This window comes from Malus domestica, chromosome 09 (assembly GCF_042453785.1).
Source record: "Malus domestica chromosome 09, GDT2T_hap1".
Classification (NCBI taxonomy): Eukaryota; Viridiplantae; Streptophyta; class Magnoliopsida; order Rosales; family Rosaceae; genus Malus; species Malus domestica.
Window position 1 is genome coordinate 10,327,824 of NC_091669.1, and position 24,141 is coordinate 10,351,964.

A 24,141-nucleotide genomic window follows, 5' to 3' on the forward strand; every position below is an offset into this window, starting at 1 on the left:
ATTTTTAGGGGGGGGGTGGATTTAAAATCGTAACAAAATTTTGGAGGAGAACTTAAAATTTTGGGAGGGAATTTTGGGGGGAATTTTGCCGCAATTTTTTTTTTGTCGGTTATAACCGATAGTAATGAAAATTTTATATCGATTTTTATTTTAAAAAATGTTATTGTCAGTTTTAATTGACAGTAATGAAAATTTTCCAAAATAAGACCCCTTCATCTCTTCGTTGCGTCGGTGCCTTTTCCCTTCCCTCTTCCTTCAATGAAATCATTTCAGCTTTTTACATTATATCTCTCTCTCATTTCACTCTCTCTCTCTAAACCTTTCTCTCAATTTTCTCTGTGAGTTCATAGTGTTCACCAACGGTAATTCTTTAGTTATGTTAATATGTTATCGATAGCCATCGATTCTTCATGGGTTTTCTGTTACTGAATCTTTTGGGGGAGCTTTTCGTTGGAATCTTCGTCTGGGGTTTCATCTGGGTTGCATTCTTAGTTGTGTTCATCATGTTCATAGTTGTATGTGCTACTCTCTCATTTGTTTCCGCTCTGATGGTTATGATGGTGTATGCTGATAAGGTTAAATCTGGTGAAATCTCAGGTTCTATGTTCGAAACCTTGCAACATATTATCTTTGATTCTTGATTTCTTGTGCTGTTTTTTGTTAAAGATATGAGATTTTCAGTATACATATACGTTACTATGAAAGTTAATCAGTAGTGTTAAAACAATTAAAGGCCAAATTGCCAATGTGATAGAGGTCAGATGCCATTGTTTGAACGGCAATTGCCAAATCTGTGAATCTTGATTGAAGTTGTGAAGGCCGATGGCCATAGATTGATTATAGTTAGAATTTGTAAATGGAGAATACTAGTTTTCTTGTTAATCTTGAAGTGATAAGTTGGTTGTGTATGCTTGTGAATTTGTAAGTGGAGAATACTAGTTTTCTTGTTAATCTTGAAGTGGAGAATACTAGTTATTCTGCACTATATATGCAAGGGTCTGCAAGTTCTTCCTTGGATTCTCATAATCAAATTGGTGAAGGACAATTTCTAATTCTGTTAGTATTGACTCATCAACTGGTGGAAGAAGTCGTGTTCCTCTTTGTTCAAATAATCAACACAACATTCTGGTTTTCAACCCTAACAACCTCAACAACAAGCATTCTATCCTTTGGCACCTGCTAATGATTTTGGATCTGGTTTTGTGGGAAAGAAATGATTCAGAAAGTGGTTTATATATATTTTTTATTATTAATATAATTTCTGTCGGTTTTATCCTATAGAGAATGCTCTTATTTATTTTATTAATAAATTCTCTATCGGTTATATCTGACACAAGTTCTGTCGGTTTTAGTGTATTTTCTGTCAGAAAATTCATTTCCTGATGCTGGCAATTCTGTCGCTTATTATATACGCCACTGCATCCATATTCTGTCAAATTTTACTTAATATGTGATAGTAATATACGTTTCTTGTCGGTTATCATAACGACACTAATAAATGGTTTTGTAGTAGTGTTAGTTTGGACTGGTATGTAGACACATCTTCTTTAAGCTTTATATTTGCTTTATATTTACCTCAGCTAGTTTTCTGCTATTTTCTTCAAAGTAAGCTGACTTGGTTTGCAGTTCCTTGAGAGAATTCTGCAATAAATGTTTCTCAGCAGCCTCAGCCTTGAGATTTTCAACCTCAGATTTTGAAGCAGCTTATCCTGCTTTTTGTTCCTTGAGCTGTTCTTCATGGTTGGATATCACTTGCTGGAGTTCCTTCTTAGTATTTTGATGCACTTCATTAAGCAAGCGGTTCTCATCCATAAGTGAAGATAACTGTGGCAAACGGATGTAGCTAATAACCATAAAGCAACAATATTTAGCTGCAAAATAATTACAAAAAAGTTTGGTGCAACCTGAGATTGTAGTTTCTGCCCTTCAGAAGAATGCTGCTGCGTTAAATCTTCTATAATCCTTTTTGCAGCCCGAAGTTGTTCAACGGCAGTGGAATATTCTGCTTTAAGGTAGGACTCGTATGTAGTAGGCCCACCACCACCACTGCTAAGATCGGCGAGCATGATCGCAGACACCACAGCCACGCCCACGAGGAACTCTGACGTGGAGCTTCTACAGGGATGATCCATATAGTAAACGATCGTAGATGGTATAAGATGGGTGGTGCAGGTGTTACAATAGGGATTATGACTATTAACTGCTTAATCAGTCGTATCCTATGGACTAGACCGAATTGACAATACCCGTTTGATACCCAAGAAGAACACGACTGATCAAGGGCACATGTTAATATGAATAACCAGCCAGATTTCTCTGGCTCACTTTCATATCATATTCGCAGAATTAATGAAATGCGGATTCCCCATAATGAAATGCGGATTCCCCACTGTATACAATATATTCGAAACTACTATTTAATCGTTCTTTTTCGGTTTCTGAAGACTCCAAATTGAAATTTCTATTTCAAAATGAAGTTTGTTGGTACCATACTTGACCAATCCCAAAACTACTGAGCACTGGTCAACGTTATACCGTCAAGGACCCAGAAGAGTTTTCCTCCAACCAGGAGGCCAATCACAGCGCGACACGTGTCGACATCAGAAGCCAATCATAGCGCGACACGTGTCAACATCAGAAGCCAATCACAACACGACACGTGTTAATGTTAGAATGAAACGAGAAACTCTATTCTATAAATAGAGATCATTCTTTCACAATATTTCTTAATGTCATTTGTACTAAATTATTCGCTAGTACTCACAAAAGAAGAGCCTGAACCTATGTACTTGTGTAAACCCTTCATAATTAATGAGAACTCCTCTACTCCGTGGACGTAGCTAATATGGGTGAACCACGTACATCTTGTGTTTGCTTCCCTATCCCTATCCATTTACATACTTATCCACACTAGTGACTGGAGCAATCTAGCGAAGGTCACAAACTTCACACTTTCTGTTGTACCAAAGTCCTCATTGATTTTGTGCATCAACATTTGGCGCCGTCTGTGGGAATCGATACGAAAAGTTGTGTCGGTTCTCTTTCATTGTTTCACCTCCACCGTGAATCTGCAAAATAAAAAAAACCCAGAAACAAAAAAGAAACCTACTCCGTGTCTGCTTTCTTTTATTTTGGGTGCAATCTATTCTATATATTTCAATCACACAGAGAAAAACAATCAAATAATTGTGATCCTTCGCAAAAATGGTTAGTCTTAATTAGAATTGCTCCGGATTCAGCAGAGGCCGTACCGAAGCGCATTGGGGCCCAGTATCTGCCCAACTTTCTGATCTCGTTCATTCTCATGCTCCTAGCCCGTCTCCTAACCCTGCAATGGGTGCTCCAAACCATTCAGTGCGCAGCACCACCACCAGCCTCTCTGCACCCACACACACCAGATCAGAGTCCTCCTTTTGGTCGCCGCCGCATTCTCCTTCACCAGCCTCTTAAACCGCTCATTCCGCCTCTGCGCCTCTCGCTTCCTCGCCGTAGATCTCCTCCACAAATCACGGAGCTTCATCCAAGTCATCTGCCTGTGCCTGACGGCCTGTGAAAATAACCCGACCCATTTACATAACCGGCGAGAGCTAAGCCGGGAAGTATACTTCAGTGATCGGTGAGGTCTATGGGAAATATATTCCCTGGAAGCATATTCGCAGCACCGGCGAGGTCAAAACTGTAGCAATAGTGGTTGAACTTCCAAGTCAACTGGAAGAAGATGAGGGCTATGATGATAGCAATTTTTCAGCATGGCAAAAATGATGTACTGTTGCATGGTGAGCAGCAAATTCGTTATCATACAAGGCACGTGGAGGAAGGAGTTTTAAGTGGCAATGACCACCAACTGAAGCATGACACTGAAATTGAGGTGTTGTTAGATGGTGAATCGCAGGCAGGAAATTAGCAAGGACTCGTGGATGAAGCAGTTGTGAATGGTAGTAACCACCGACTGGAGTCAACAGTTTTGGCAGTCGGTAATGTTCCACCATTTTGAGGAAATCAAACAGGTGAATTCTACTACAATACACCCTGTACCAACCTCTGGCCAGCAGAGACAGGTGTTGGTGGGGTTATTTTCTGCTTAAATGGAATTGGCTCTATTTTATGTGGTTTTCCTGACGATGTAAAGAGAGAGGGAGAGAGACAGCTGGCGATCTAGGACATGTTGTCGTAAGCAGCAAGCATCTGGAGTCTCTGTTAGTTAACAGGCGGCCGACTCTTTGCTCCCTCACACCTCCAATCCAATCCAATCTAATACATAGTCCAATCCAATAAAATCAAATCTGAATCGCCTTTTTACTTTTAATTGGGTATTCGAATCCCGGAAAGTGTTTGGATTCTGGGGTTTCCGATTCGGTGGAGCTCCAGTTCCGGCATGCCTCTGTCTTTGAACATTCATTCAAATTTATCGCCTTTTTTCTTGGTTGTTGGTTTAAGCTCTGGATTTGGGGTTTGGAGGTGAAGGAAGCTTTCAAGACAGTGTGAAGCAAACCAATTTATGGTGCCAATAAAAGGTTCATCAAAGGAGTTCAACCATAATTCTCAAAAGCTTCACACACTCTTGATCAAGACAGTGTGAAGCAAAACCAATTTATGGTGCCAACAAGAGCTTCATCAATGGAGGGCTACCACAATTCTCAAAAGCTTCACACACTCTTGATCAAGATAGTGTGAAGAAAAATCAATTTATGGTGCCAACAAGAGCTTCATCAATGGAGGGCAACCACAATTCTCAAAAGCTTCACACTCTTGATCAAGACAGTGTGAAGCAAAATCAATTTATGGTGCCAACAAGAGCTTCATCAATGGAGGACAACCACAATTCTCAAAAGCTTCACACACTCTTAATCAAGACAGTGTGAAGCAAAACCAATTTATGGTGCCAACAAGAGCTTCATCAAAGGAGTTCAACCACAATTCTCAAAAGCTTCACACACTCTTGATCAAGACTGTGAAGCAAAACCAATTTATGGTGCCAACAAGAGCTTCATCAATAGAGGGCAACCACAATTCTCAAAAGCTTCACACACTTTTGATCAAGACAATGTGAAGCAAAACCAATTTATGGTGCCAACAAGAGCTTCATCAAAGGAGTTCAACCACAATTCTCAAAAGCTTCACACACTCTTGATCAAGACAGTGTGAAGCAAAACCAATTTATGGTGCCAACAAGAGCTTCATCAATGGAGGGCAACCACAATTCTTAAAAGCTTCACATACTCTTGATCAAGACAGTGTGAAGCAAAACCAATTTATGGCGCCAACAAAAGCTTCATCAAAGGAGTTCAACCACAATTCTCAAAAGCTTCACACACTCTTGATCAAGACAGTGTGAAGCAAAACCAATTTATGGTGTCAACCAAAGCTTCATCAATGGAGGGCAACTACAATTCTCAAACCTTCGAAGCAAATTCAAGACTGTTCGAAACAAATTCAATTAATATGGTTCATCCAAACTTTCGACTACTACAAGGTGTGGCTTGCATCACAATCTCTTGCTCAACAATGTGGAAGCAAAATTTGTATATGTTGTTTCTCCCACATTTTCAAATTTCTAGTTTCCTAAAAAAAAAAAAAAAGAAGGGAAATTCAACAAAGCTTCATCAATGGAGGACAACTACAAATTCTCAAAAGCTTCACACTATCTTGATTAAGATAGTGTGAAGCAAAATCAATTCGTGGTACCCAATAAAGCTTCACCACAAAAGCTTCACCAACAAAAGCTTCATCAATGGAAGACAACTACAAATTCTCAAAAGCTTCACACTATCTTGATCAAGATAGTGTGAAGCAAAATCAATTCATGGTACCCAACAAAAGCTTCAGCTCCAAAGCTTCACCAACAAAAGCTTCATCAATGGAGGACAACTACAAATTCTTAAAAGCTTCACACTATCTTGATCAAGATAGTGTGAAGCAAAATCAATTCATGGTACCCAACAAAAGCTTTAACTCCAAAGCTTCACCTACAAAGCTTCAACTCCAAAGCTTCACCTATAAAAGCTTCACCCACAATAGCTTCACCTACAAAAGCTTCACCCATAAAAGCTTCACCAACAAAAGCTTCACCCACAAAAGCTTCACCCACCACAAAAGCTTTACCCACCACTAAAGCTTCACCCACAAAAGCTTCACCTACAAAAGCTTCACCTACAAAAGCTTCACCAACAAAAGCTTCACCCACAAAAGCTTCCCCCACCACAAAAGCTTCACCCACCACAAAAGCTTCACCCATCACAAAAGCTTCACCCATAAAAGCTTCACCAACAAAAGCTTCACCCACAAAAGCTTCCCCCACCACAAAAGCTTCACCCACAAAAGCTTCATCCATAAAAGCTTCACACTATCTTGATCAAGATAGTGTGAAGCAAAATCAATTCATGGTACTCAACAAAGCTTCAACCTCAAAGCTTTACCTACAAAGCTTCAACACCAAAACTTCACCTACAAAGCTTTAAAATATATATATATATATATTTTTTTTCGAAAATTCGAAAATTCAAAAATTCAAAAATTCGAAAAAAAAAATTTGCCTAAACCTCATCTTTTTTGGGCCTAACAACTTTCATAACAAATATATATGAAGAAGGAGTTTTGGGCTACCACTTAGAAATGAAATGCCTCATTTGTCAACTCTCTCGACCGGAGACTTGGGGGACTCCTACCATATGCTACTACATCTTGATACTCGGAAGTCTCACGATCATTCAGTGACTTGGATTTTTCAAGTCTCCAAACGAGAAGTTTTCCTCACTCGGGAAATTAAGGGAGCAGTACCTCAACCTACATGCTTCACTCACAAAGCTTCAACATACAAGCTTAAACAAAAGGAAAAATTCAAAAAACTTAGTGAAGAAGGCCTTGGTGTATTTAACACAATACGTTGAAATGAAGCAAAGCTTGTTTATTGATATCTCCGATAAGTTACAAATATGTATATATACATGAATCAAAATAAACAAACAATAGGGAGTCTTCACAAAGGTTGTTCAGGAGAAGTCTCAGCAGTCAGCAGAGCCCCAGAAAGAGGAGGCACCAGAGGGTGATTATTCGGAGCCTCAGTACTAGGCAGAACCCCAGAAGGAGGAGGCACCGAAGGTTGATCATTTGGAGCTTCATTACACGGTACAGCCCCAGAAAACGAAGGCAATAAATACATTTAGAACAAAGCCACAAACCTCTGATGATCAAGTAAAATCTGACCATCAGATTCCTGCAGCTGGTCGAGCTTCCTCTTCATGTTTGTAGCATAGTCATGTGCGAGCATGTGCAACTGTTTATTCTCATGCTTGAGCCATCTGATCTCCTGTTTGAGACTTATCACTTCAGCAGCCAATGATTCAACTTGGCGGGTTCGAGCAAATATGCGTTAGGCCATATTAGACACAGAACCTGCACACTGAACATTGAGAGCCAGAGAATCTTTAACAGCCAACTCATCATACCGTTTGGAAAGTAGTCTGTTATCTTTAGGAGTGAGAAGGTTCTTGGCCACCACCGCATCGGTCATATCATTCTTCATCACAGAGTTCCCAATGGTAAGAGGACCAGTAGGGGATAAGAAGGATGGGCGCTATATGTTATCTTGAGAAGGCATGGCTGCCTCTTCACCAAAGTTCAAGTCAAAACGACGGTCAGATGAGCCAGACATTCTCAGAAATGATGAAAGAGAAATAAGGTACAATAAATCTTTGAAGTAAGGGGAAAATTCCTACAAGCAATAACTCTCTGAATGTACTTCTTGCACACAATTGGTGCCTTTATAAAAGAAAGGGCAACAAGGCCATTGGTTCAAAAATCGAAGAGGCACCACTCTCCGGATTTCGAAGAGGCACCACTTTCCACACGCAACATCAGCTCCTCGGGTACCACAGATAACTTTGCCAAAGATCTCTGACAAAGTTTAGACATATAAATTTTGAAGGTCCAGCTACCCTACTATTACCCATAAGGGTAAAGGAACAACACCACTACTTGATAACTAAAAAGTCCCAATGTGTGTCAACCTCCGTGCTCCGTGGCAAGGCAGACTGGCAAAAATGCCCAACCTTTACTCACATTTGAGAAAACACTCCCAACAAGATTGCTTGCTTAAAAATCGAAGAGGCACCGCTCTCCGAATCACGAGACCCAAACTCCCAACAGGATTACATGCTCAAAAATCGAAGAGGCACCGCCCTCCGAATCTCGAGAGCCAGACTCCCAACATGATTACTTTCTCCAAAATCGAAGAGCCACTGCTCTCTGAATCTCAAGAGTCAGACTCCCAACAAGATTGCTTTCTCAAAAATCGAAGAGGCACCGTTCTCTGAATCTCAAGAGCCAGATCCCCGACAGGATTGCTTGTTCGAAAACTGAAGAGGCACCGCTCTCCGAACTTCGAGAGCCAGATTTCCTTGGATAAAGCTTGTCTGCAATCTTCACACGCAACATCAGCTTTCCAGATACCACATACCACTTTTTCAAAGTGCTTTGACAAAGTTAAAACACGTGAAGCTTGCAGCTCCCACTATATTGCTATGACTAAGAAGGGTAAATGAATAGCACTACGACTTGTTGTTAGGGAGACTCCTATATATGTTGACCTTCATCCTCCACAGCCAGGCAGACCTGCAAATAAAAAAAATGCTCAACTTTTCTTCACATCCGAGATGACACTTTTAGCAGAGTCTCTCGAAATACTCAGCTTCTTTTCCCCCCGATAATACCTCTGCAAACAAGCCACACCAGAGCAAGAGTATCTCATATCATAAGGGTTAAAAGCAAGAGTATCCCATATCATGCTTTTTCCCTGTCTTTTCCTTTGGCCTTGTTCTTACATGCAAGACAAGGAGAAAGAGAGCAATCAGTCAGCACTTGGAATCAAGCTTCCAGTCAGGAACTGACTGCCTGGAACCCTTTGCCTGATTACTTACCTGGCATTGCTCTCGAGTACTCATCTTCAACATTTTATGCTTCCAGATAAGATACCACATCTGTCTGAGAAACAGATAGGGCAAGTGAGAAGGATACAAGGAAGCATGTGGAGACAAGCGTAACAGAACACGTACCGATACATCCACTACTTTGTCAACAGCAAAAGTATCTCATATCATCAGGGTCGAACATACTCTAGATTTGATGGATTTGTTTTGACCCTCAAATTCTTGAGTCGGCCTTGTACTCTGGAGGAAACCAGAAAACCCTCCAGCCCAGTTCAAGAATAAGCCTGTGGAAAGTTACTTCTTCAAAAGCAAAAGTATCTCATATCATCTCTTTTCCATTTGCTTTTCCTTATCCTTGTTGCTATTTACGACACAAGAAGAAGGAGAACAATCAACCGGAAGCCGAAGTCGAACCTCCGATCCAGGTTGCTTGCTTGGAAGTCTGATTGCTTACCCTGTCTGTTACCTCATTCGGCAAATCTCCTAGCTCGGCGACTTGGGGGACTCCTACTATATGGTTTGTATCGCACTTGACCAAGCTCGAAAGTACAAGTAGGCTTCAAGTGAAATTGATACATTACCTTGTGCATCTTCATCGGTTAAAGATACCACCCCTGGATGAAGGAAAAGTACTTCCAGAAAAGATGTCATATCTACATATGAGACAGATAAGGCAAGTGAAAATGATACCACACTTCGGTACTTAGAAGTTTCATGATTACTCAATGGCTTGGATCTTACAAGTCCCTAACCGAGGAGCTTTCCTCATTCGGGAACTTAGGGGAGTACTGTTTGTACCATACTTAACCAATCCCAAAACTACTGAGCACCAGTCAACGTTATACCGTCAAGGACCCAGAAGAGTTTCCCTCCAACCAGAAGGCCAATCACAGCACGACAAGTGTCGACATCAGAAGCCAATCATAGCGCGACACGTGTCAACATCAGAAGCCAATCACAACACGACACGTGTCAATGTCAGAATGAAACTAGAAACTCTATTCTATAAATAGAGATCATTCTCTCACAATATTTCCTAATGTCATTTGTACTAAATCATTCACTAGTACTCACAAAAGGAGAGCTTGAACCTATGTACTTGTGTAAACCCTTCACAATTAATGAGAACTCCTCTACTCCGTGGACGTAGCCAATCTGGGTGAACCACGTACATCTTGTGTTTGCTTCCCTATCCCTATCCATTTACATACTTATCCATACTAGTGACCGGAGCAATCTAGCGAATGTCACAAACTTCACACTTTCTGTTGTACCAAAGTACTCACTGATTTTGTGCATCAACAAAGTTCTAAACACAATTCAATAAAGAAACGTCCAATGCCAATGACATTAGAATCACCAAACATGCAAATCCAAACTTAACCCAGTTTTCGCAACCATATTATCCATAAAACACCTCAAATAATTACAATTAGTGATTAAGCATAAGATCAAACCTTGTTGAAGTATTGAAGTGTATTTTGGCCTCTAAAGTCAACTACCATGTTCTCTAGGGATAGCTTTAGGCACTAGAGTAATTAGTCTTCTTTCCTTGATTTAAGGGATGTGATTGATTGGTGAGTTGCCATGTTCTCTAGGGATAGCTCGAGGCACTAGAGTAATTAGTCTTCTTTCTTATCCCTCTTTTTTCCCCCTCTTTCTTCTCATATATATCTGGACCCCTTGTACATTAAATTCATGAAATACAATACAAATTAAAGCCATAATTTCTATATGGTATTAGAGCAGGTTCTTTTGTAACATGTCTCTGCCATTCTTGTTGCTGCGATTTTTTTCTTTCAAAGTCTAAGTCATGGCTGCAGAAAGTTCTGTGAACCATGATGAGGAAACCCAGCATAGTCTCTCTCCAAACTTCTCAGACGTTAAGGTTAACACCAGTCAACGTTTATGTTCAGTTCTCTTAAACGAGTTCAATTATCTTCCTTGGTCCCGAGCTGTTTCATTAGCTCTTGGAGGCAAAGGGAAGTTAGGGTTTGTAAATGGAAGCGTAGAAGCTTTAGACCGTTCTTCCTCTACATACGATGCATGGCTCTGCAAAGATCAACTTGTCATGTCCTTGCTGCTCAACACCATGGAGAAACATGTTGCTGAAATTTTTAGCTACTCCAATTCCACACATGATCTTTGGAAAGCTTTGCAGGATATGTATGGAAATCAAAACAACTATGCGCGGGTCTTCCAATTAAAGAAGGACATTGCCAGTGCTCAACAAGAAGGGAAAGAGTTTGTTCAACACATTGGGAGTCTCAAAGCCATGTGGAATGAGTTGGATGTATATCTCCTACATACCACAGATCCTACCATTCTCTTAAAACGAGCTGAGGAAGACAAAATTTATCAGCTGTTCGGGAGTTTGAGCTCTGAGTACGAGGACCTAAGGAGTTACATCTTGATGAGTCAATACCTATCTACCTTCAACAATGTTTGTGCAGCTATCCAACGAGAATAAGCAAGGAATAAGGTTATGAATGCTGATCACATCCCCAGATTGACTGAGACTCGGGCATATGCATTAAATTACAAGAATTTAGAAGCCAAGGTATACAAGGGAAAAAACACACATCTAAAATGCAAATATTGCAATGGTGTTGGTCATGTGGAAGACAAGTGTTGGGAACTTCATCCTGAACTTAAGCCTAAGTTCAGCAAAGATGGAAAAATGATACCAAGGTCCTCACAGGAATTTCAACCTCATTTCAAGGCACAACTTGCTAATGCTCACCTTCCTACTATTTCACAAGGATCCATGGAGTTCACTGCCAATCCATTGTCACTGATCAATGAATTTGCAGCTTACCTACAAAGTAAGGGACACGAAAGAGGCTTACATGGTCAAGGCAATGAAGAGGGTAGTCACACAGCTATGTTGGGACAATTTGCCGGCTTTCTTGCTGGAAATGAGAAAATTCCAAAGAAAGAAGCATCAGGTATGCTCAAAGCCTTCACTACTGCCCTATTAATTAGTACTGAGACTGATTGTTGGATAATTGATTCAGGCGCCACAGATCATATGACAAACAAAGTTACAAATTTACATCATTTTAAAAAAATTTCAAGTCCCCCGCATGTGTTTGTTGCAAATGGAAAAAATGTCTTAGTTTTGGGAAAAGGAGAAATAAACTTACTCTCTCAAAAAATACCTTCCACTGCCCTCTATGTACCAACCTTTCCTTTCCAACTTTTGTCAATTGGAAAGATCACTAACACTCTAAACTGCCGTGCTATTTTTGTCACCAAATAATGTGATGTTTCAGGATGTTCTTACCATGAAGATGATTGGTGAAGGGGTCTTCATAAATGGACTTTACTACCTGTGCAAGAATGCCTGTTTCACTCAGGCTCTTCAAGCTCAATCAAAGTCCATAGACGAAAACCAACTTTGGCATAGGAGATTAGCTCACCCTTCTGAAGTTGTCTTGTCTAAACTGTTTCCAAATTTTTTAAACCTTTATCCTACTTGTGATACTTGTCAATTTTCTAAGTTTACTAGGCTACCTTTTGGTAATTCAATGTCTAGGACAAGTAAACCTTTTGAAATGGTACACACTGATGTATGGGGACCTACAACTAAATCAATGGAAGGGTTTAAGTACTTTGTTCTATTTGTTGATGATTTCTCTCGAACACGTTTTCTATATCTTATGAAACCAAAGAGTGAAGTCCCAACCATTTTCAAAGATTTTCACATGCATGTTAAAACACAATTTCAATCAAACATTAAGGTTTTAAGGTCAGATAATGGCACTAAATTTATATCCAACAACATGTTTCAATACATAAGTTCTCAGGGTATCATACATCAAACCAGCTGTGTAGGGACTCCTAAACAAAATGGAGTAGCCGAGAGGAAAAATAGAGATCTCTTGGAGAAGACTCGTGCTCTCATGATTCACATGCATGTTCCAAAGAAATTTTGGTCGTTTGCCATCCTTATTGCCACTTATCTCATCAATCGACTTCCAAGTCGTGTGCTAGGGTTTAAATCTCCCTATGAACTTCTTAAGGGGAGGAAAATAGATTTGACACACCTCAAGGTGTTTGGTTGTGTTTGTTTTGTTCACATCCAAACCTTAAACTGTGATAAACTAGATGTTAGGGCAACCAAGTGTGTGTTTATGGGATACTCGGCCACCCAAAAGGGATACAAGTGCTTTAATCCAGTCATTAAGAAGTGCACGATTTCAAGAGATTTGAAGTTCAAAGAAGACTGTCCCTATTTTACACGTCAGGGGAAGGATTTAGTTGATATGTTCCCACTCCCTCAAAACTTTAATCATCCGATGTTGGAAGAAAGATCAGTCACTGTGAGTCCAGATTGTGAAGAGGTACAAACTAACCAAATTATTGCCAGTGAGAGTGAAGAAGAGCCCTACTCTGATCATTCTCAGTCCACTACAGAGTCTCAGGTGATTAAGAGAAACCCTTCTCGAATCAGAAAACCTCCAGCTAAGTTGCAAGACTATGTTACATATGCCTCACAACATCCTATCACTGAATGTATCAGCTTTAGTAAGTTCTCAACATCTCATGCTGCATTTCTTAGTGAAATTGATAAGCACTGTGAACCAAGAAGCTTTCAAGAAGCTTCTCTTCTCCCACAATGGAAACAAGCCATGACAGAAGAGCTTCATGCACTGGAAGAGAATCACACCTAGAGTTTAGTTCAATTACCACCAGGAAAAAAGGCTGTTGGAAGTCGTTGGATCTACAAGACAAAATTCAAAGCTGATGGATCTATCGAGAGACACAAGGCTAGACTTGTTGCTCGAGGTTTCACCCAAACCTTTGGAGTAGATTATAAGGAAACATTTGCACTTGTGGCCAAGATGAACTCAGTCAGGGTTTTACTTTCAGTTGCAATCATTATGGGTGGTCACTCTACCAAATGGACGTGAAGAATGCTTTCCTTCACGGAGAGTTGCAGGAAGAAGTGTATATGCAACCTCCTCCAGGCTATGATGGTATCAAAGGCAACATGGTTTGCAAATTGCACAAGGCAATATACGGATTGAAACAATCGCCAAGAGCTTGGTATGCCAAACTCAATTCTGTTCTGGAAAATGCTGGATTCGTGAGAAGTAATGTTGATTCTTCGTTATTTGTGAGAACTGGCATCAGTGGGAAGTTGGTGGTCCTCATCTACGTTGATGATCTTATCATCACTAGAGATAGTATCATGGAGATTGAGGCACTAAAACTCTCACTACATCAAACTTTCGCTATCAAAGATTTGGGGAGGTTAAAGTATTTTTTGGGGATCAAAATGGCAACATCTTCAAACGGACTGTTTCTAGATCAACAGAAATATGTATTGGACCTTATTCAAGAAGCAAAAATGCTTGACTGCAAGCCTACTATCATTCCCGTTGATTGTAAACTGAACCTCAGCATAGATGGAGAAGCCATGCATGATGTAACCTACTATCAACGATTAGTAGGTAAATTCATATACCTTACCATCACTCGTCCAGATATCACTTATGCAGTGAGCTTGGCTAGTCAGTTTATGCACTCTCCCACTGTTGATCACCTTAACATTGTTAAGAGAATCCTTCGTTATCTTAAGGGTTTAATAGGGCAAGGAATTACAATGCACAACAATCAATCCACTGTCATTAATGGCTACACAGATGCAGACTGGGCAGGTAATGCAATTGATAGGAAATCAACCACAGGCTATTGTACATTTGTTGGTGGAAACCTTGTCACTTGGAAGAGCAAGAAGCAACAGGTAATTGCTCGTTCCAGCGCAGAGGCTGAGTATCGAGCCATGGCAACCACTGCTTGTGAACTCATTTGGCTTAAAGGGCTTCTTTCAGACTTAGGATTTTCTAGTTCTACTCATATGTCACTTATGTGTGATAATCAGGCAGCTATGCATGTTGCTGCCAACCCTATGTTCCATGAAAGAACCAAACATATTGAAGTGGATTGTCATTTCATCAGAGCTCAAGTTCAAACTCAAATCATCCGGACCATGTTCACACGAAGCCATGATCAATTGGCAGATCTCTTTACAAAGGCATTGGCATCCACTCAGTTCCATCGATTATTAGGCAAGCTTGGCTCAGTTAACCTCCTTGATCCAGCTTGAGGGGGAGTGTTGAAGTGTTGAAGTGTATTTTGGCCTCTAGAGTCAGCTACCGTGTTCTCTAGGGATAGCTCTAGGCACTAGAGTAATTAGTCTTCTTTCCTTGATTTAAGGGATGTGATTGATTGGTGAGCTACCATGTTCTCTAGGGATAGCTCTAGGCACTAGAGTAATTAGTCTTCTTTCCTATCTCTCTTTCTTCTCCCTTTTTCTTCTCATATATATATGGACCCCTTGTACATTAAACTCATGAAATACATTACAAATTAAAGCCATAATTTCTATAAACCTAAAAGACAATTCAAATCCAAATGCAACCCAAATTAACCAATGGAGCAGCTTCCACGGAAGAAATGGGAGAGATTAAAAGCTCGAATTCAAGAGATTGCCAAACCAAAAAGCAATGCATCAAAACCATCACCGGATTAGATTCTTACTTAGCTGTTAAGCTTGGGATGTTTAGTGATTAGTTATATATATTCTTAACTATCTTGTACGAATTGCAGAAATATAAATCTTGATAGAATGGAAGAACATGAAAAGCAATCTTGTGTGAGAAGATAGAGCTTAGAATCTTTTAGAGAGAAAATGTTTATTACAATATAACCAACCGACTACAAATGAGAGAGGGAAAAGATCTTTATACAAGGTATTTCGAAGACTACTTAATTCTAAAGCTATCCCTAACATGGCAATTGCCTACGTGGCATGTATATCCAATAACCCCCCCTTTAATCTTAATTGGGATAGTCCAGATTAAGATTGCGACAATGTTTGAGAAAATCAGGACCATACAGTCCTTTTGTAAGGATGTTAGCCACTTGATCCTGTGTAGGCACATATTGAACATCAAGATCACCCTTTTGCTCCCGTTCTCGAACAAAATGAAAGTCAATTTCCAAATGCTTGGTCCTTGAATGATGAATAGGATTCATACTTAAGGCTATGGTAGACTGATTATCACACAATAACAAGGGAGGATTAGGAAGAATAGCACACATATCTTTAAGCAGAAGTCGAATCCAAGCTATATCGCAATAGCATGTGCAATGGCTTTATATTCAGCCTCGATGGAACTTCGAGACACAAAACTTTGTTTCTTGGATTCCCAAGAAATAGGATTATCACCATGATAAACAACATATCCTGTAATGGATCTCCTAGTGTTCACATCTGCAACCCAATCCGAATCAACATAAGATAAAATTGTAGTTTAAAGTTCTAATAATTCTCTGTTATTATTCTTCTCCCGTTGGGAGGTATATATACAACTCAAATCCTTGTGATACAAGGAATATTAAACGATTTATAATCAAAGTAGGAAACACACCTACATTCCTAATCCTCCTAGGACATTGCCTATATTCCAAATCCTCCTAGGATGTTGACTCACGCCATGTCACACCCCGACCCGTGAACAAAGACTATTCACAAGTGAGGGTGTGAGCCATATCTTAGTTATAGAAATAAACTCTACAACCAAGATATGGTGGAAAATAAAATTAAATTATAACAATTACACCATACATCATATAACAAATCTTACATAATAAAAGCTTGAGTGTACCACAAATAATTTATTGAATACGCAGCGGAAATAAAATATTAGTATACAAAATTTAATTCATAACAAAAGTACCAACTAAAATAATAATTGAAATGAGTAGTCCTTGCCAATACATAATATGTATGCATTGAGATGCATGGAACATATGCAAATAAGATGGATGAATGTACTCACTCCCTTCTAATCCCGTCAACACATACCTAAGGCACCCAAGCCAGCACGTCTCATACCATGCTTATACCACTTGGCTTCGAGTACGTTAGAATATGAGTTAACTCCCATTCATCCCTTAAACCCAATTTTTGTAATTAAACTCTCAGTTTTCACTTTATTAAATAGGCATTTCACCCAACACCCAAATGTATATTCAAACCCTTCACCCTACACCTGACATATATAAGATTTCATTATTTTATATTCAAGGCAAACTTCAGCCCTTGAATATCCTCACAACTTCACTTTTTACACAGGTGAGCACTTGACAAAACACAACTCTTTTTCTTGCTTTACAATGCATATGTATATGTCATGTGCATAATACTCACATTTTATCTTACAAACGTGCAATTTCAACATAAATCAAATTGAATAGTAACAAGAGTAGTATAATCATAATCTTAATAACAAAATAATAATTTATAATCCATCATATAAAATGTTGCTCATTGACCACTCCATATATATTTTTCCAACGTCTCGTTCATCTTGGTCGAGCAATCTGTTTTTATTAAAAAAGAATAGACATCCATGTTAGAGAAAATAATTGTTAGAGTAAAATATGTCTCAAAGGCCACAAGGCATGGAATCATGTTTCTAGCTTTTCCCCGTCCAAACATCATCATTTATTTTTATTGTTTCAAGTTCTTTCCTTCCCTCTCGTTCTCTTTCTTCTTTCACCACATCCTCTTCCTCTTCAAACGAGTGGATGGGCTGCCCTTTTTCTAAAACTTTATGACGTTGAAACAAATGGCTGGCCTTAAATATAATTGAGTGGATAAATTCTGTAATTGAACAGGCTAGATCTGTTACAAGATTTATCTACAAACACGTTATCATTTTGAACATGATGAGAAGGTATACGTTTGGGAATGACATTGTTAGGCTGTGGAACCCTGTTTATTTCCAGCCAATGATTGACGCAATTGCATCTGGGGGAATGGAGACTGTGGAACCCTCATATGATGACATTCGGGGTTGGATGTTGAAGAATGCAGTTGAAGAGATGAAAAGTGAAATTCAACAACACAAGGAAACTTGGGCGAGGAAAGGTTGTTCTCTTCTAGTCAGCCAATGGAATTCTGAAAAGGGTAGGACTTTGCTAAATTTTGCAGTGTACTCTTCTGAAGGAACAGCCTATTTGAAATCTGTGGATGCTTCTTACTTTATTTTTTCCCCAGATGCTTTGTTTGCATTTTTCAAGGAAATGGTGGAAGAAATTGGAGTGGTACATGTTTTGGAAGTCATTACAAATACTGAAGAGCAGTTTTCTGTTGTTGGGAAGAAGTTGATGGATACGTCCCCTTCACGCTGCAGGATTTTACCTTAATCCCAAGTTCTTTTATGGCTTCAAAGGAGACATGCATAATGAAATTGTGTCGAGGATGTTTGACTGCATAGAGAGATTGGTTCCTGATATAAAAGTCCAAGATGAAGTAATCAAAGAGATAAACTTGTACAAAAATGCTGTTGGAGATTTGGGGAGGAATTTGGCAGTCCGAGCAAGGGACAATCTGCTTCCTGGTGAGAATGGTTCATTAGAATGCATGGTTATTTTGTGTCGCATGGTTTCTTTAGTTACTTGGCTATACACGTAGACCAAAGGTAATTAAGCCATATTTTAACTCGGTTTTAACCTTTAAATAATAGAATGATAGATATGATAAATTGCATAAAATATACCCTGACCATCTATTTTTTATTTTTTGTTTAAATTCGATACGAGGGCTCCTATTTTGAGGATATGCTGCACAGGTTTGGATGTTCTTGCATCTTTTGGCTCATTTCTTTAAACTCTCTGTTTGTCTTAGCTGAATGGTGGTCTACATATGGTGGTGGTTGCCCAAACCTTGCACGCTTGGCAATTCGTATTCTCAGTCAAACTTGCAGCTTAGTTCCGTGTCAGGATCATCAGATTCCATTCAAACAGTTGCATAAGACAAGGAACAGCGTAGAACATCAGCGGCTTAATGATCTTGTTTTTGTTCAATACAACCTCAAACTAAAACAGAAGTAAGTGGAAACCATAGGTTCTGTTGATTTGTATTTCCAATTTCTTTGGTCAAAGAAAACAGATCTTTTGCTAATCAACTGTCTTATAGGGTTCATAAGCACAAAGAACAGGAGTACGTGGATCCTATATCATTTGACCGCAATAGCATTGCCGAAGAGTGGGTAGCAGAGATGGAGATGCACCAAGAAGACACTGAAAATCCTGATTGGATGTCACTTGATCCCCCCTCTGAGAACTCGAGGCTTTTAGAACTTTCGGTTGATGAAGTTGAAGAATTGGGTTCAGGTAACTAAGTTTGTATGGTTTGTAATTGATCGTCGAAGATATAATCTTTTCTACATCTTGAGTTAAACTAGATAGTTGGCAATGTACAGGGTTTGATGACAATGAAATTTTGAGCGGATTGAAAGTGGTTAAAGAAGAATGTTAAACACAACGCTGTGAGCCGGCAGGACAGAATGCAAAGACAAGCATCTTTATGAGTTCACCACACCACCGTCACTTTCTTCAAGTACCTACAGGAAGCAAGGCACCTTAGCAAACTCGCATGTCTAGAGATACTGCTCGGGCCGATTATATTCTTTCCCTGGCATTACTGCAGAGTGACGGAAAGTAGGAGTAAAAATATGTGATCGTGGCCAGCCTCCAGTGATCTGAATTGGTTCGGCAAGTACCTGCAACAAACAATTACAAGTAGGTAGTATACATGGTAGAAAAATGGGGCTTTGTAGTTGACAATTAAAAATAGTTGCCGAACGAGTTTTCAGTTTTAAGTTTTCGAAAAAGAAGGATAAAAACTGAAAATGAAATGCTTATCAAACGGCCCTGAAGTAATTTCATTTAGGGATCCGACCGTATGACTCACAAACAACTGAGACCGTCCTCTTCTTTTCATATCAACAAACGCACAAATTCTTATATTTCCGAAAGCATCAGCAACCCAATATACAAACTAAATACGAACTTGAATAATACATAACCATCTGTGTTTTGCTTTGCAAACAGCCAAGGGAATAGCAAAAACACAAAAACTTGATCTAGTATCGTCTCCCAAGAATGAGGCCGATGATCGCAGACACCACAGCCACTCCCACTCCCACTCCCACGATGAACTTAAAGCTCGGCATTGGGGAAGCCTCTGCCTCTCTTTTCGCTGCAGCCGCCTTAATGCTTTCAACCTACAATTCGTCTTAGTCAGAAAGAATATTTAAAAGATGAATGTGCCCCGTTCTTTGGCCGCCCAAGAGCTTATCTGTGGATTTTTTTTTCATGGAAATTGATTTCTACCTCTTTTTGCAGTTGAGCTTCAGTTTTCACCAATTTCTCTTGGAGTTCCTTGAGAGAATTCTGCAACAAAGGTTTCTCAGCAACCTCAGCCTTGAGATTTTCAACCTCAGATTTTAAAGTAGCTTCTCCTGCTTTTTGTTCCTTGAGCTGTTCTTCAAGGTTGGATATCACTTGCTGGAGTTCCTTCTTAGTATTTTGGTGCACTTCATTAAGCAGGCTTTTCTCGTCCATAAGCGAAGATATCTGTGGCAAACGGGTGTAGCTAATAACCATAAGGCAACAATATTTAGCCGCAAAATAATTAAAAAAAAGTTTGGTGCAAACCTGAGATTGTAGTTTCTGCCCTTCAGAAGAATGCTGCTGCGTTAAATCTTCAATAGTCCTTTTTGCAGCCTGAAGTTGTTCAACTGATCCGTCCTTCTCAGCAACGGCAATGGAATATTTTGCTTCAAGGTCACTTAGTTTGGACTCGTATGTAGACACATCTTCTTTAAGCTTTATATTTGCCTCAGCTAGTTTTCTGCTCTCTTCTTCAATGTGAGCTGACTTGGTTTGCAGTTCCTTGAGAGAATTCTGCAATAAAGGTTTCTCGGCAGCCTCAGCCTTGAGATTTTCAACCTCAGATTTTAAAGCAACTTCTCCTGCTTTTTGTTCCTTGAGCTGTTCTTCAAGGTTGGATATCACTTGCTGGAGTTCATTCTTAGTATTTTGATGCACTTCATCAAGCAGGCGGTTCTCATCCATAAGCGAAGATATCTGTAGCAAACAGATGTAGCTAATAACCATAAGGCAACAATATTTAGCCGCAAAATAATTAAAAAAATAGTTTGGTGCAAACCTGAGATTGTAGTTTCTGCCCTTCAGAAGAATGCTGCTGCGTTAAATCTTCAATAGTCCTTTTTGCAGCCTGAAGTTGTTCAACTGATCCGTCCTTCTCAGCAACGGCAGTGGAATATTTTGCTTCAAGGTCACTTAGTTTGGACTCGTATGTAGACGCATCTTCTTTAAGCTTTATATTTGCCTCAGCTAGTTTTCTGCTCTCTTCTTCAAAGTGAGCTGACTTGGTTTGCAGTTCCTTGAGAGAATTCTGCAACAAAGGTTTCTCAGCAACCTCAGACTTGAGATTTTCAACCTCAGATTTTAAAGCAACTTCTCCTGCTTTTTGTTCCTTGAGCTGTTCTTCAAGGTTGGATATCACTTGCTGGAGTTCCTTCTTAGTATTTTGATGCACTTCATCAAGCAGGCGGTTCTCACCCATAAGCGAAAATATCTGTAGCAAACAGATGTAGCTAATAACCATAAGGCAACAATATTTAGCCGCAAAATAATTAAAAAAAAGTTTGGTGCAAACCTGAGATTGTAGTTTCTGCCATTTAGAAGAATGCTGCTGCGTTAAATCTTCAATAGTCCTTTTTGCAGCCTGAAGTTGTTCAACTGATCTGTCCTTCTCAGCAACGGCAGTGGAATATTTTGCTTCAAGGTCACTTAGTTTGGACTCGTATGTAGACACATCTTCTTTAAGCTTTATATTTGCCTCAGCTAGTTTTCTGCTCTCTTCTTCAAAGTGAGCTGACTTGGTTTGCAGTTCCTTGAGAGAATTCTGCAATAAAGGTTTCTCAGCAGCCTCAGACTTGAGATTTTCAACCTCAGATTTTAAAGCAACTTCTCCTGCTTTTTGTTCCTTGAGCTGTTCTTCAAGGTTGGATATCACTTGTTGGAGTTCCTTCTTAGTATTTTGATGCACTTCATCAAGCAGGCGGATCTCATCCATAAGCGAAGATATCTGTAGCAAACAGATGTAGCTAATAACCATAAGGCAACAATATTTAGCCGCAAAATAATTAAAAAAAAGTTTGGTGCAAACCTGAGATTGTAGTTTCTGCCCTTCAGAAGAATGCTGCTGCGTTAAATCTTCAATAGTCCATTTTGCAGCCTGAAGTTGTTCAACTGATCTGTCCTTCTCAGCAACGGCAGTGGAATATTTTGCTTCAAGGTCACTTAGTTTGGACTTGTATGTATACACATCTTCTTTAAGCTTTATATTTGCCTCAGCTAGTTTTCTTCTCTCTGCTTCACAGTTAGCTGATTTGGTTTGCAGTTCCTTGAGAGATTTCTGCAATAAAGGTTTCTCAGCAGCCTCAGCCTTGAGCTTTTCAACCTCAGATTTTAAAGCATCTTCTCGTGCTCTTTGTTCCTCGAGCTTTTTTGCAAGTTTGGATATCTCTTGCAGTAAGTCGGCTCCAATAGGCCAGCAGAAAGGCATCTGTGGCAAATAGATGTAGCTAATAACCATAAGGCAACAATATTTAGCCGCAATATGATTACAAAAAAGTTTGGTGCTTTCCAGAAAATCCATTAGCTTCCAAATCTCTCTGGCTGAATGTTTCAATGGCTTCTTGCAACTTCGTCTCAGCTTCCACAATGCGGGCTTCGGAAGCAGAATGAAGTTCTAAGGCTCTCGAGTGCTTATCTGTTAATTCTTCAACAGTGCTCTTGTGCAAAGGCTCTGAACTGCATCCTAACAGCATGTGTAAAAACAAGCAAAAGGAGGCACCAACTCATCAGTGGGTAAAGTATTTTGGCAGCGTCCCGACTCCAAACCAAAACAAAAATAAAAAGATGCAGGACAATTGGAAGATAATACCTGTTGACTTGGAAGGCGACCGTTCATCCAATTCATGGACAACCAGCTTTGCCCTTGGATCAACAACTTCAAACAAATCTGAGGCCAAAGGAAAAAGTTACAAACTTTACACATCAAGGGCACAAGAAACGTTGCAGTAATACAAGGAACCCTGACGTGGAGCTTCTACAGGGATGATCTATATAGCAAACGATCGTAGATGGTATAAGATGGGTGGTGCAGGTGCTACAATAAGGATTTTGACTATTAACTGCTTAATCAGTCGTATCCTATGGACCAGACCGAACTGACAATACCTGTTTGACACCCCAGAAAAACACGACTGATCAAGGGCACATGCTAATATGAATAACTAGCCAGATTTCTCCGGCTCACTTTCATATCATATTCGCAGAATTCATGAAATGCGGATTCTCCACTATATACAATATATTCGAAACTACTATTTAATCGCCCTTTTTCTGTTTCTAATGACTCCAAATTGAAATTTCTATTTCAAAATGAAGTTCTAAACACAATTCAATAAAGAAACGCCCAATGGCAGTGACATCAGAATCACCAAACATGCAAATCCAAACTTAACCCGGTTTTCGCAACCATATTATCCATAAAACACCTCAAATAATTACAATTAGTGATTAAGCATTAGATCAAACCTAAAAAACAATTCAAATCCAAATGCAAACCAAATTAACCAATGGAGCAGCTTCCACGGAAGAAATGGGAGAGATTAAAAGCTCGAATTCGAGAGATTGCCAAACCAAAACGCAATGCATCAAATTGCCAAACCAAAAAGCAATGCATCAAAACCATCACCGGATTAGATTCTTACTTAGCTGTTAAGCTTGGGATGTTTAGTGATTAGTTATATATATTCTTAACTATCTTGTACGAATTGCAGAAATATAAACCTTGACAGAAAGGAAGAACATGAAAAGCAATCTTGTGTGAGAAGATAGAGCTTAGAATCTTTTAGGGAGAGTTTTTAGAGAGAAAGGTTTGTCAGCAGCCTCAACCTTGAGATTTCAACCTCAGATTTTAAAGCAGCTTCTCTTGCTTTTTGTTCCTTGAGCCGGCAGGACAGAATGCAAAGACAAGCATCTTTATGAGTTCACCACACCACCGTCACTTTCTTCAAGTACCTACAGGAAGGAAGGCATCTTAGCAAACTCGCATGTCTAGAGATACTGCTCATGCCGATTATATTCTTTCCCTGGCATTACTGCAGAGTGAGGGAAAGTAGGAGGAAAAATATGTGATCGCGGCCAGCCTCCGGTGATCTGAATTGGTTCGGCAAGTTCCTGCAACAAACAATTACAAGTAGGTAGTTTACATGGTAGAAAAATGGGGCTTTGTAGTTGACAATTAGAAATAGTT

General features: G+C 39.5%; 2 protein-coding genes and 1 long non-coding RNA gene across 9 annotated transcripts; 2 read left to right on the plus strand and 1 right to left on the minus strand.

Moving 5' to 3' along the window:
- The first annotated feature begins 233 nt into the window (after window positions 1–233).
- LOC114826970 (uncharacterized) lies at window positions 234–2,438 on the plus strand. The gene is made up of 2 exons (XR_003776104.2): window positions 234–597; window positions 1,627–2,438. It is a non-coding gene; the product is annotated as an uncharacterized lncRNA (long non-coding RNA).
- Window positions 2,439–17,668: 15,230 nt separating this feature from the next.
- On the plus strand, window positions 17,669–19,592 carry LOC139188210 (uncharacterized). Its single transcript, XM_070805413.1, has 4 exons — window positions 17,669–18,343; window positions 18,631–18,832; window positions 18,922–19,118; window positions 19,208–19,592. The coding sequence occupies exons 1-4, from the start codon at window positions 18,181–18,183 to the stop codon at window positions 19,261–19,263; spliced, it is 618 nt and encodes a 205-aa protein (XP_070661514.1). The 5' UTR covers window positions 17,669–18,180; the 3' UTR covers window positions 19,264–19,592.
- A 98-nt stretch (window positions 19,593–19,690) lies between these two features.
- Window positions 19,691–24,139, minus strand: LOC103410847 (intracellular protein transport protein USO1-like). 7 transcript variants are annotated; one of them, XM_070805411.1, is made up of 9 exons: window positions 23,421–23,563; window positions 22,765–22,842; window positions 22,360–22,638; window positions 21,985–22,221; window positions 21,472–21,903; window positions 20,959–21,390; window positions 20,445–20,876; window positions 20,121–20,363; window positions 19,691–20,011 (listed from the first exon to the last, which is right to left on the minus strand). In XM_070805411.1, exons 3-9 carry the CDS (start codon window positions 22,474–22,476, stop codon window positions 19,871–19,873), a joined length of 2,034 nt encoding a protein of 677 aa, XP_070661512.1. In that variant the 5' UTR covers window positions 22,477–22,638; window positions 22,765–22,842; window positions 23,421–23,563; the 3' UTR covers window positions 19,691–19,870. The 7 variants fall into 7 exon arrangements, with proteins under 7 accessions (XP_070661512.1, XP_070661513.1, XP_070661511.1 ...); XM_070805412.1 differs by having other exon boundaries at window positions 23,061–23,449; XM_070805410.1 differs by lacking the exon at window positions 23,421–23,563 and adding an exon at window positions 23,781–24,139 and having other exon boundaries at window positions 21,985–22,638.
- Window positions 24,140–24,141: the final 2 nt, after the last annotated feature.